At 38.1% G+C, this 13384-nt stretch overlaps 1 protein-coding gene across 4 annotated transcripts in view; it reads right to left on the bottom strand.

Moving 5' to 3' along the window:
* Positions 1-9340, bottom strand: part of LOC124161834 (ubinuclein-1) — a 55911-nt gene extending 46571 nt beyond the window's left edge. For all 4 annotated transcript variants that reach the window (XM_046538037.1, XM_046538039.1, XM_046538040.1 and 1 more), the window contains exon 1: positions 9073-9340. In XM_046538037.1, coding sequence (XP_046393993.1) covers positions 9073-9237 — 165 coding nt within the window. In that variant the 5' untranslated portion in view covers positions 9238-9340. The remainder of the gene's footprint in view (positions 1-9072) is intronic.
* Between the last annotated feature and the right edge of the window lie 4044 nt (positions 9341-13384).

The raw sequence follows: 13384 nt of genomic DNA, 5'->3' as shown, positions 1-13384 counted from the left end.
GAAATGTTGACCCCTTGTCTAACCAAGCACATAGCTTCCATAGTAATGTCTTTTATTCCCCTTGCATTGATATTTTAGCCAAAAGGATGTTAATAGTTGTTAATTAACCAATTTTTGATCTCAAAAACTTCGCTGCATATTTTCAGAATTATCACCTAAAGGCAGTCTTTTTTTTACTAACCCATTTTTTTTTAATTGGAGGTTAATATGTGCTGCAACATACTGTGAAATAAAAATGGTGGTGTTTTGACTGCTACTATCAGTATTTCAGGTTTTAATTTTTTATCTGTCTCCGCGAGGGGGATTTTTGACATTTACTGTAAGATAATAAGTATAAGTGTATCCATACCTTCATGAGGATATACAGTACTACTTGTTTAGTACGTTTCTGAAAGGACCACAAAAATTGCACTCCCGACGAAAAGTCGTCATAATTACTATTACTTTTAAAAGTTCTTGTAGGATCACCTTCCTGAACAGCAAAAAGCATAGATAGAAATTTATTTCTATTTTGGATCATTTATCTTAAAAAATCTTCGTCTCTGTAGCATTTCCTGTAATTTATTTTTTCTCAAAATAGTACCTTTTTTTGCATGTAAAATCAAGCTGCCCAACTTTGAACGCTTGGTATTCTCCCATTTTTCGTTCCAGTAACTTGCAATTTTTAATAAGAAAGCCAGATCTAGTATTAACAGTTTTCAGAAAACAAATTGTTCATACAGGTTCATACAGCTAAAATTTATCGATTTGTTGTAAACAACGCAAATCTCTGCTAACTTCGAAACCAATGGGTCAATTGAAAATTAATTGGTACTGTTGTGAGCCGCAGAATATTAGAAATGCTGGTACGTAGATCATACACGTTTAATGTCAGCAGTATATTCAATTTATTTTGATATTAATTATTGTTTTGAGCTCCGGTTGTCGCTTTTTATCAGCCTAGCGAGGCAGACTGAAACTGAGCAGCAGAAAAGTCTCTCGACGCCGTGCGCTGTTGCCATATCTTGCAACAAGACGCACAGTACAGTGCCGGTCATTAAAAGGAAGCGCGGCGACAGCCGAGAAGGCGGCAACCACGCGTCTCTCTTCTTCTGCCTCTTCCAATACGGAGCTGCCAGTACTCGTAAAGAAATATGCATTTAGATAAGCGATATTGACGTTATTAGAGATAGCTAATGTAAATTTTATACGTACCAGCATTGCATTCATTATTCAGCATACATCAGTACCAATCAAGAGTCAATTGACCCATTGGTTCCGAAGTTAGCAGAGATTTGCGTTGTTTACAACAAATCAATTATTTAGTGGCATGAATAATTTGCTTTCTGAAAACTGTTAATACTTGATACGCCTTTCTTACATAAAAAGTGCAAGTTACTGGAAAGAAACCCTCGGGAATACCAAGCGCTTAAAGTTATACAACTTGATCTTACGCGCAAAAAGCGGGTACTTTTCTGAGAAAAAATTAAAGTCCAGGAAATACAATATATATAGCCGAAGAGTTTTAAAAGCCTATGATCCAACGTAGAAATAACTTCTCTTTTGCACGCTTTTTGCTGCATTGAAATTGATAGCTTCGTTTAGACGCTGGAGCCCCTTTAAACTCGGGTGTCTTGTTTTTTTTATATCGACAGTATATATATAATTATATAAACCTAAGATCCATGGGAAGCGCTCGTTCATGAGCCCTTTTGGTTGAGGCACAGAGGGATAGGTAGCTCTAAGGAGATTTTTTTCTTTCACAATAATGTTCTATTTTTATAAACAACTATGTTAAAATTAAAAATTACACGCTTTCAAGTTTTTAATTTTAACTGCGTAACGAAGAAGAAATTCATTTTCGAACGTATTGAAAACAATTGACGCACGATATACGATTATGGACGAAGTTCATGAAAATGCTTATGTTCAGCTGCATATCCATAGAGTTTTTATTGTAAAGTATTTATGTACAAATAAATGACGCTCTTGTTATGTTACAGCAACAGTTAAATTCTCAGCGACGTAGTGAACATATCGCGAAGTATTTCATCAGTATTTCGAGGTATTCCTTCGTCTACGTTTTATCGTTCTTCGCAGTCATCGTCACTCAAATCAGCCAGCAAATAGTTACCATCAGGCATAGTTTTGCAGAATTTACTTAACAAGGTACTGAGAATCACTTTATCCCCCTTTAATGTATAATTTAAAGCAACATATTGATTACTGTCGCCAACGAAAGCTCAAGTTCTGTGATGTGCGCTCCTGGTGTTGTTAAGGAAGAAATTGTAACTGCAAACAGATACAATACAATAAATTACTGCAACATAGTTAACTGAAAATGCTTAAAATTTGGTCGGGAAGTATGCAGTTATCTTTAAATAATGGCTATCATCTACGGCTTACGCAGCTGTCCCAACCTATGGATTCTGAAGAGTGGTTATTTCCTGTAGACGATTTTGTTAGTTTGAAGATCTTCCTTTATGAAATTAAATTAAAAATTCACTAAAATTTTCTAGGAGATGAAATACCCATTAGCTAAGTAGCTCATGTTTTATATCAACGTAAATCGCCTCTATCTAGCACTATTTCCGTTTCAATAATATACATTTCATACGTTTTGTCGCAATGGTTGCACAATGACGCCATGTAGGTATAAACAGGCTGTTTTTTTTATTCGGGCGGTCTGGTTAGGTAGGCCGGTTTGCAACCGCTGAAAAATACTCCAAAACTCCAAAATACGGCCCGCGGAGGGCTTTCATCCGGCCCGCGCACTCGTTTCAAGTATCGAATATCGTATGCTGAGATAGCCTTTCGGTTAAGTCTTAATTGGTCAACGTTCAACTCCTCAATTTCCTCATATCCCGGCTCTATCGCAATCCAACAATTTTTATCAATCGTAATAAGTAATCGGCAAATTTGCTATCCGGCCCGCGGGGCGATTCGGAACTTGAAATGTGGCCCTCGTGGCCTAGTAAATTAGAGGCTCCTGGTTAAGGGTATAATATGGTGTAATAAAGAAACTCACATATCTTGAACCAAATGTTTTTGCAATTATGAAATTATACGTTTTCATTCGAAAAGATTATTAGAGTTTTTTTTCTAAGATTTCAGTGAAGCTTCAAATCACTATAGACATTTAACCATAATACATAATTATTAAATTTTATAGGCTGTGAAATTCTCACTTTTCATAGAATTTTTTCTTCTTAAATCGCTACTTTTTATTAACTTTTATCCAGTTTTGAAGAGACAAATTAGCGTCCAAATATATTTCCTAAAATTTTCTGAGGGAGGACTTTCGAAAAAGCTCATCATGAGCCCCAATCGTGGGGCCACTGACACTCCAACCGCCCCTGGTTTTTACATTCCAAATAGTACGATTCCGAAAAATATAACATTGGAGATTTAATACGAATCCTTGAGAGTACTTAAAATGATGTCCGTTCCATCGGCAGTGAGTAGGTAAATCGTAAATTCGACTAAATGGTGGGGAAAATCCGTGTACAGGATACAGTTCACACTAAACCAGCGGTTCCCAAACTGGGGGTCGCGACCCCCAGCGGGGTCGCGGGCCGTTCGGAAAGGGGTCGCGAGATGTATACAAATAATATGGTGAACTATGTACTTAAACTTAGACAACCATTTTTAAGGGGTCGCGGCTAAAACGTATGGGCTAAAATGGGTCGTGGAAAGAAAAAGTTCGGGAAACGCTGCACTAAACCAATGAATATGAATTGTATTGAAGGAGAAACTACAGTACATAATATCAAAACAAATTACCTTACATCATTGTAAAAGAGAATAGAAATCCTATTTCAAAGGCAGGTGCCTGAAGTAGACGTTAAACGGAATGTAAGGCGGTCATGTAAAGGTAGCATAAGTTCTTTTCCTCTACAATTTAATGTGAGTATCAACAAAATTTTGAAGAAATCTTCACGCATTCTCAATAACTCAATGAAAACTTAAGGATAACGCAATCACCTGATGTTAACAAAAGGTTTTACATTTGTTTCGTTAGGGTCCCTCCGGTACCTTATCCCATTTTCTCCCAACCGGCAACTAAGGTCTTCAAAAAGGCAAACAATTGGCTGACCTTTTAACGGCTATTCGATCTTGGTCATACTGCAGTATGAGATAAGCAAAATGCTACAAACATAAAATGAATATTCATATTTATCAAAAAATAACCCTCGATCATATTCACGAACAGTGATTCCTCTCTAGATACTTCACCATTGTAGGTCCAGAATCCTCAGCAAGAGTGGCCCAGAACTAACTCCTTGTGATGTCTCAAGAGAAAGTTTTGATACTGGGACCATTATTTTGCGCTACCAACGTATCTATTGCTAACACGACCGAAGGCACGATCGAAGCACCCGACGTGACACGTAGTATCCGATGCTGTATCTAAAATCACGCATCGCTTCTATATATGCACCTACTTCCCCGAGTACGTACTGCCGAAATTTATTTCAGTGCATTTTAGCCATCATGGCTTATAAATATAACAGCAAATTCCACATATACGCAATTTGAAAAGAAAAAATTGCGGAAGTGTGTACGCTAAAATATGCATACAGAACTGTATTTTTAACCAATTTTTAATATTTGTACCTGACGATCACGTCGAAACGTGTTGTTCCAAATAAATAAGCCCGTGCATTGAATCCAGGTAAACGGTTTCATACGTGAAATTCATCTTATACATCGAAAATCCCGAGCAACATTCCTATCGATCAAGAAGTGAAAAAGTACTACATGGGTCCTACCCGTCTGACAGAGACAGACTGTGATGAACTCACCACCAAACTCGATTCAGCGATTCCAATTTCGTCGTGGCTTGTGTTGGTCAGGACGGGTAGAGCTTAACCCTATTTAAACCACTGGTCAGGCGTGCGAATCTCAAGTACCTAGCGCACTGTAACTATACGCATCACGCCGGTGGGGCCTTCACTCTTGAGCCACCTCGCGCTACGAGGATTTTCATCACGGGGCGTCCATTAATTACGTGAGAAGATTTTTGGAACCCTCCTCCGGCCCCCTTCGTGAGATATCGCGAGATTTGGCGCGACCCCCCCCCCCCCCCACTCCCTCCAATCTCACACGAGATTTTTCAAAAGGCGTATTTTCAGTATTAATACGTTAAACATTCTTCGATACATTGGGTTTAACAAAAACACATTTTTAAAATTATCTTTCTTGAAGTTTAGCTAATATGTACTACTAATTAAGATTACTAAGATCGTAGTTTAGAATCACATTTGACACTATTCTTGCGGAAAAAATTATGTGCTTCTAGCCATGACTCCACTCTCCCCACGTGAGATTAGGTGAGAATCAGCTTGACCCCTCCCCCACCCTAAACACCTCACGCAATTAATGGATGCCCCCTCATAGGGCGGTCTGGCTTCACACATGTTTGAAACCGGGACCCGCACTCCACTAGGCCACCACGCTGATGCAGTAGCCTACGTTATTCATATGAGTACATACACGTAAAACGTAGACTAACCTTCCGCATTAAGGATAAGTCAAGGCAGCTTTGATGAGGAACCGCTACAGAATTACTTTTAATCCAGTTAATAGGGCAAGAATTGACGTTGGATAACAATTGGGTCCAATTAAATTAAATACCTTATCTTTGTGTGGAGTAAGTAGTCTATTCTTTTAGATCTGCATACCCATCGAATTAAGTACTATATAGGCGAGGATATTGGCGCATTTAATCACGAGGAAATGAGTTCTGCCGTACAATAAGGTTGAGATAATTACTGAAGACCTTCGAATAAAAGACTCACTAATTTGGCGATTCCGACGCGGAATGTGAATCTAATGAGCACGTCACCTGCAGACAGCAAGTGCTCGACTTCGAAGAGCTGTGCTTATATTGATTTGGAAACTAATACCGTTTGTAGGCATCCACTATAGGAGGATCCTCAGGACATATCACTCCTGTTTAATTCCCGGTATTATTTTTTAAGGCATACACAAATACATTGCAACCCCTTTCCAAATTTATGCTGAGTCGAAATTGCCTCGATTTTTGATTTTTTTTCAACTGGTAACAATTCCGACATTCGAGCGTTTAACAAGGCTAATATCGCTGTAGATTCCCACTATTTCAATCTCAAGGTTTTACTGGCCGTCCTACTTCAGAAGTGCCTTCCATATTTGGAGGCATATATTATAATAGTTATAGGTGCTGATGGGATCCATGAATCATTTCGGCATACAATTATTGGATAGACATGCTACATATTTTTAAAAGACGACACATTTAATGCCCATTAAAATTTAAAGTACTTGGAAAAAACTAAATTAATAAATGTATTAATCATGAAATTACGGGACAAGGGAAACAAAAAAGGCAATAAATTACTAATTAATCACTAAAGAACAATTGGCAAGCAAATCAGATTTGTGGCAACGGCAATCTACGAATCATTAATGATTAATATTACGCAACAAGACCGAAGTTCGGTGGTGTAGTCATAAGAGAATAAAATGAAAAGAAGTATGATTAATGTACAATAAAACTTGAACATACGAAAATGTGCAGAAAAAAACTGAGAAAGATATTGCTTTGAGCGACATGTGCGGAGTGATAGGACAAACTAAAAACTGGCAATCCACTTTAAAGTTACCCATTCCTTCACGATGCATCATAAGGAAGATGCAATACGGAGGTCAGAATCTAATTGCTCCACCTCTGTTACATGAAATGATAAAACCACGAAGGATTTTTACCCTCGATTTCAACGAAGTACCAAAGACGGTTTAGGTATGTAATAAACCATAACTCATGTAACGGGGGTTTCACCGCATGCAGCCTCCGGGTTCCATGACAGCTACACGACTACTCCGAGTTCACAAAAAAAGCTAGAATAATCACTCATAAAAGTTGTCACCAAGCAAAATTAAAGACTTTGGTGCGAACAATACATTCAATCAATGATCCTTCGAAGGAATACAACCAAAATATTCGTACCATTTACTCCCATGAATAGTAAAACTCTTAATTGTATCAATTATCACAACAGGATAGTCTATAACTATAAAAACTTGTAGATGAATGGGCATCGGAAACATTACTTAAAATAGGCAAAAGACGAGATTAGAAACATCAATCTCTTTATACATGCATTTACACGTCTTACTTATTCACGAGGGGATAAAATCACGAGAAATAAATACGGGCTAATAATCCATTTATTCTACATTAAGGAACCTAAATCATTTCTTGGTAATCCACTGATACCAACAATATGTACTTAACAATATAATTTCCAGGCAACGCGTAAAAAAAACAATAGCCATATATTATCTCAATAATAGTAACTTATTCTCAACCCGATGCCAAATTATCCCTTTTGTCATGTGAAAATTCCCGAAAACATACATACAAGAAAACTTACAACGAAGAAAAATTATAACAGCATTAATTTTAAGACATTATATCTTTAATAATCCTAAAAAGATATTACGCTTCAAGTTTCTTAACGATACACACTTTCCTAGTCGATATACCCATTTGCATTTAACTTGAATTACATACTGATAAATCATCCTCATCATTTGCGAGACCACCACTACTGTTCCAGTATGGCTACGCAACTCTCAACTAAACTCTCGCTTTCCGAGTCGTGGGTAAATACCCAGGGATCAACATCTCCAAAAAGACCTATCATCACCCTCCCTCCAAAGAAATTGATTCACTATGGCGTCCCGTAATACTTAAACCAAACGCTTCACACGACGAGTAACTCCCCACATCGTCGCTCGTTCCAAAGGTGACTGCACTCTCCAATTGCTATTCCCAACAAAAACCATAACGCTTCCCTCATCCCAGAATGGACTCACACTCCGAAAGCTTCCTCGTTATTCTTCGTGCCAAGCGGTAAACTATCTTAAAAATAAACATAATGCAAGAAAATCAAAGAAAACCACACCCCCTTTCAATCGCGCGATCCAATTAAACACGTAATGAAAACAATAACAGTCCGCCATTTCTATTTAAAAATGGAAATAGTTACCTCGTAGAAAAGTTATCTATCATGAATCCACTGAATTGAGTTGTACGCCCTCGCATCCCAAATGCGAAGTAATATTAGATACATAACAGGCACCGCACACACGGACAATGCGCGGGATACGCGTACGGGAGCGTCCGTATCGAGGGCCAATTGAAGAATTAACGAAATTACACCGCTGACTAATTAGAGACTTCCACTCGAAGGCCGTGCATCATTCTCTGGCCATAACAAACACATTTCACTTCTTCTGCGAACGATATTCGGAAGGACACCAAAGGAGTAAGCTTTTGAACTTACCATTCGGTCAAATACAAATATTATGCAAAATAATACATGAATAACAAAAAAAACTAGGGTTATTAAATATTCTTTTGCGGCATCAACTGCCCTAAAAATGAAGATTCGCACTGGAGCGGAACGCCCGATTGCGGGTAGTACCGTAAGGACCCCTTCACCTCAGGTGTGAGATTTATAACCTACAGGACATTGATTTCACGAGAGCTATAGTGCATTGCACATCAGTGAGCTAGTGTAGCCAAATAAATTAATGGTTAAGATATCTTAACAACATTACTTAAGAATCTTGGGCAAAGCAGTATACATGGTCCGAATGGGACATGAAGGGTAACAGCTCCTTCTCCATGAAAAAGATAAGATGACAGTCCAAGAAAAATAGATTTTACGGCCTGACATAAAATTTGACAAGCTGAAAATCAATAAAAACCAAGATTAAGCAAGCAGTATGTGTGAATGATTGTTGATGTTAATACGGCTTTCACGCTACGTCAATAGAAACCCTACACTAACTTCAAACATGGCGACCCGATTCCTCCCACTAAATAAATGCAACCAAAATACAGTAGGTCTTGCAAAGAAGCGATTGCTTTCGTCGTAAAGAGAGTTTCCCACTTCTAAGTAGGTGAACTCCTTAAGAGAAGCAAAACAATATTTCGTTCACCATATCAGCCAATTCTCAACTCCACAGGCGTGACAACCGCAAAACTCATAGAGGAATCAACCAAGGGAAAGGCGAGGGGGATGTTTTATGTGAACTTACCTCTACAGAGTTGAGTAGGTCGACGTAGTTGTACTCGGGGCACGTCTTCTCGTTCGACTCGGAGAGATTCACTTTTAAACGCACTGTTCTACGAGCTTCTTTCACTTTCTTGTCTTTCTTATTTGAACTTAACGTTGTTAGTGATGCTCTCTTTTGATCGGACATTCTTTAAACTAATTCTGCCACATACACCAAAGGTAATGAGACAACACCGAAGGAACATATTTAAACAACCTGGTAACACGTCGCCATCTTCAACTGTTAACCCGCGCTCAAGCGCATGCGCACAAATACACAAAAGGAATTGTGGTTGCAGATTTTCCCGGTCGGTAATATTAGATATGAAGTACGAAATTGCGTACTGTTGTTGTGTTTACATTCAATTTTACATCATTTTACATTACATGCCACTATAACTACGTACATATCTCGTAGGGGATGGAGAAAACTTAATTTTTTGAAGTTATTTTCATTATTTAAGACACATATTACTTAAAAATGGATATTGAAGGTGTGGTAATTTTCTTCCAGTCACCAAGCGAAAGTGTCGTCTGCTGGATGTGTTGTGTTATCAGTGTTTGAACCCTATTTCGTGCATAGAAAATGGATTTAGAAGGTAACCTAGGAGTGTAAAATTAACCCAGTCCCCCATCACAACTCTCTAGCCCTCTATTCTTATTAATAAGTAAATCATAATGGAGAATATTTGTAGCTTTGATTGTGAAGTCTTGATTTTCATTTCGCAATTAAGGTAGTTAAAGTTTTGGCTTGCTAATAAAGCTATGTTATCCTAGGCAAATCATTGGATAAAACAATTTCTAAGAATATTCCCTTCAAGGGGACTTTAAATGGAACGATTTCTCATATTTTTGGGCGTCCTTTTGTGTTCAAATTAATTAATGCTGTGGCTCATTATCATGATATTATGTTGATAATTAGTAGTAATATTCGTGGCGCTGTGCAGTTTCAAATGTGCGCCACACGGTATTACGCAAGATTTTTTCAATATTCCTAGACCTCTTTATCCTTCTAATGTCTTCTCGGCCACTTTGTCTATTCGTTTTAACATTATCCCACCCTTCCTCCACAGTATGTTTATCTTCAATTCCTCGGATATTACTTTCCACCAGTTCCTGATATTCCTCCTCATAGTATCCTTCAGAGATCAAACGTTCACTTTCCTCTCCCTATAATTTTCATAAGTCTTTTGAATCTTCCACTTTCTTTCATGAGTACTAGGTTGTGATCTGAATCCGCATCCGATGCACCAATTTCCTCATTATTCTTAAACCTGTCTTTCCACGATATAACTAATATATCCCCTGAACTCCTCCATTTGTACCTCCGCCCGTAACAGAGTTCGAATCATGAGTTTTTTTTATGAATTGTTCTGCTGTCACTTCTCATTCAGAACCCAAGTTCATTTTCACCCGTCACCTCCCATACTGAAGTATTCCATTCCCCCATCACAATGATATTCCCTAAATTTTCTCGGGGGTGTATATAAACCCCTTATGACTAATAATTGGTGTGAATACCATAGGCGGATCTAGGGGGAGGGTAAGTGCCCCCCACTAGATCCTTAAAATATATGCAAGATTTTTAATACAGTCCCATTATCATTGCGTTCGTTTTGTATTACGGGGTATCCCTGTCCCCCCCCAGAATCAGAACAAAATCCTGGATACAGCCTTGCTTGTGCCCCCCCCAGAAAGAAATCCTGGATCCGCCCCCGGTGAATACCACCATAACGAGGTAGGCTTGCCTCAGTTTCAGCGCCAGAATTCCAGTCCCAATTCATCTAATCTGCTCTTTACCTGCCACACTCTCTACCAACTTCCCATTTAATACTTCCTCTTGTTGACTTTCCTTGCCTTATCCCTTTCCTTGTACTCATCACTCCAGTAATCCTCTTTACCCTTCCATCTCACCCAAAACATTATCAACTTCAGCCGGGTGGCATTGGTAACATTCCCAACTTCCAACGTAGAGGTTGTGGGTTTGAATCTTACCTATGTGGATTTTCCACCATCCAGGACATGGATATATTTGATTGTTAGACATGTTAATTGTACGAGAGGACCATCTAGTATTAAATTTACTCGTAATAAAAAGGATGAAAATAACAATAACTTATGCAATCCCAATTTCTTGTAAGATATTTTCTAACGTTCCCACTATTATAACATTTTATGTCCCTACGCCAAGGGGGCGACAAAACTGCGATATATCGTATAGAAAACCTCTTTCGATTCGATTTTTCCGGAGCCCCAGTGGTCCAACGGCCTACCCAACATAGAGGCGCTGGTGTAGCCTGTTTTTCTGAGCAGTAATGAACTGGGGGCTGCCATATTGAATCTCGATGTAAACAAACGTGATATTGAGGCTTATTGATAGTCATTAGTGTTAACTGCAGACTTTTTTTTATTGCTTACAGTGTCCCTTACGATTTTGGAATGTGCTCGATGAAGGATACGAGTCTCAATGATCTTGGTTATTGCTAAATTGCGTGGGTATGAAATGTATTTGGTGATGAAAATGTGAGTAATTCTGTTTCCTTCATTATTCCATTTTGATTTCAACCTGTGATTAGCTAACCTTTTCTCATGTTTTCAAAATTTTATGGTGTCTTGTATTCCTTATATTTCAATATGTTTTTCATGGTACTTGCAGTTTTTCTAGTGTTCAAACTACTCATTTATCGCTAGTGTTATGCTTTCGTTTGTTTAATGCTAATCATTTTGTTGGTTATGTATGTAATTTGCTATTTCAACTCTGTCCTTTCAACTGTTTAATTGTCATTAATTGAGCATTATTCATTAAGTGTTCTACGATGTTTACATTTCTTAAAACTTTAATCTCTTTCATTTTGAAGTAAGAACTTAATTTCTACTACATTGGTATAAAATATTCTTCACTTTTCTCGTTTTCTACTTTTGGAATACTTTCTTTCGTATAAGTGATGGATATTAACTTATAAGAACCTTTCATTTTAAGACTCCTCTGCCAAGATATGTTGTATATCTTAACAGGTACTCATCATGAACAACTTCCTACGAAATAATGTCCTCCTTTCATAATTAAATAATTATCTTCCATGAAATGATATCCAAACTTGCATGCTTATTTCTAGTGAAGTATTGTTATTGTCTATGGTTTCAGGATTAGCATTATTTTCCCTGTACCAGAGCTATTGCAAGATACATCTACCTCAAGGAAAATTGGGTCACCCTCTTTGTCTGTGGAGTGTTTACTTTAGTAATGGAATCTTTCTCCTATTACGCAAAGGCTGCTCATCTCATGTTGTCATTGATATTTGTTGCTTGTGCATCTCATGTGCTTGTAGAATGGTTAACTTCCTCAGATTTCATCTCTAGTATGTCATATTGAAATTGTTATTGTTGTATTTCTTTTGCCAGTTATTGTATCAATAAATACTAATGTCCACTGAAGTAAGTTTCCGAGATCATTATTCTTACCAACCACCAGATCACCAGTTGACTTTGTACATTAATCTTTTATTATGGTTACTGCTTTAGTAACCTGGGGAAGTTCTTCAGGAAGATTTTCCTACATTCACTGCTTTTAAGTTTCTCGTAATTGCAGTATCATTATTAGGCCTGAATAGCACGCTCTATCGTGACGCGTAAAAAAATTGAAACACGCGCCGAGATGTGCATTCAAACTTCGCGGCAGCATTGGACCACTGGCATAGATGGCACTGATGTATCAAAACCTATACGCATTATCGTTATGGGTATGTCGCCCCCTTGCCTACGCTTGTTTCCATCATCTTCTTCTGCTTTGATGTTGATCCATACTTGTAAGGATTTTGCATAAAAAAGACATCGCCAATGCCACTATATGCAATCAGTTCCTTAGACTCGTTTAATTCTGCTCCATGTTTTTGGGAAAGGTATAGATGTATACATGTGTAGTCATAGGCGGATCCAGGGGGGGGCACGTGCCCCCCCAGACCCTCAATAATATGCAATATTTTTAATACGGTCCCATTATCATTGCGTTCGTTTTGTATTACGAGGTATCCTTGTGCCCCACCCAGAACAAAATCCTGGATACGGCCTTGCTTGTGCCCCTCCCAGAAAAAAATCCTGGATCCACCCGTGTGTAGTCTATGTGAAACAATCACATAGACATTTTGGCTGCCTCCTGAACTTATCCACTGCTATCTGTCATTGTCCTTGAGTGGGTAATTGAAGATATCTCAGTGCTGGATAGCACATTTCTATTTATGGCCAGTTTGATAACGTTTAGCTATACTGTAGCTTTCAACCACATTCAAGTTAAGGGT

The sequence above is a fragment of the Ischnura elegans genome, chromosome 7, assembly GCF_921293095.1.
Source record: "Ischnura elegans chromosome 7, ioIscEleg1.1, whole genome shotgun sequence".
Taxonomy (NCBI): Eukaryota; Metazoa; Arthropoda; class Insecta; order Odonata; family Coenagrionidae; genus Ischnura; species Ischnura elegans.
This window is presented reverse-complemented; position numbering and strand designations above follow the sequence as displayed.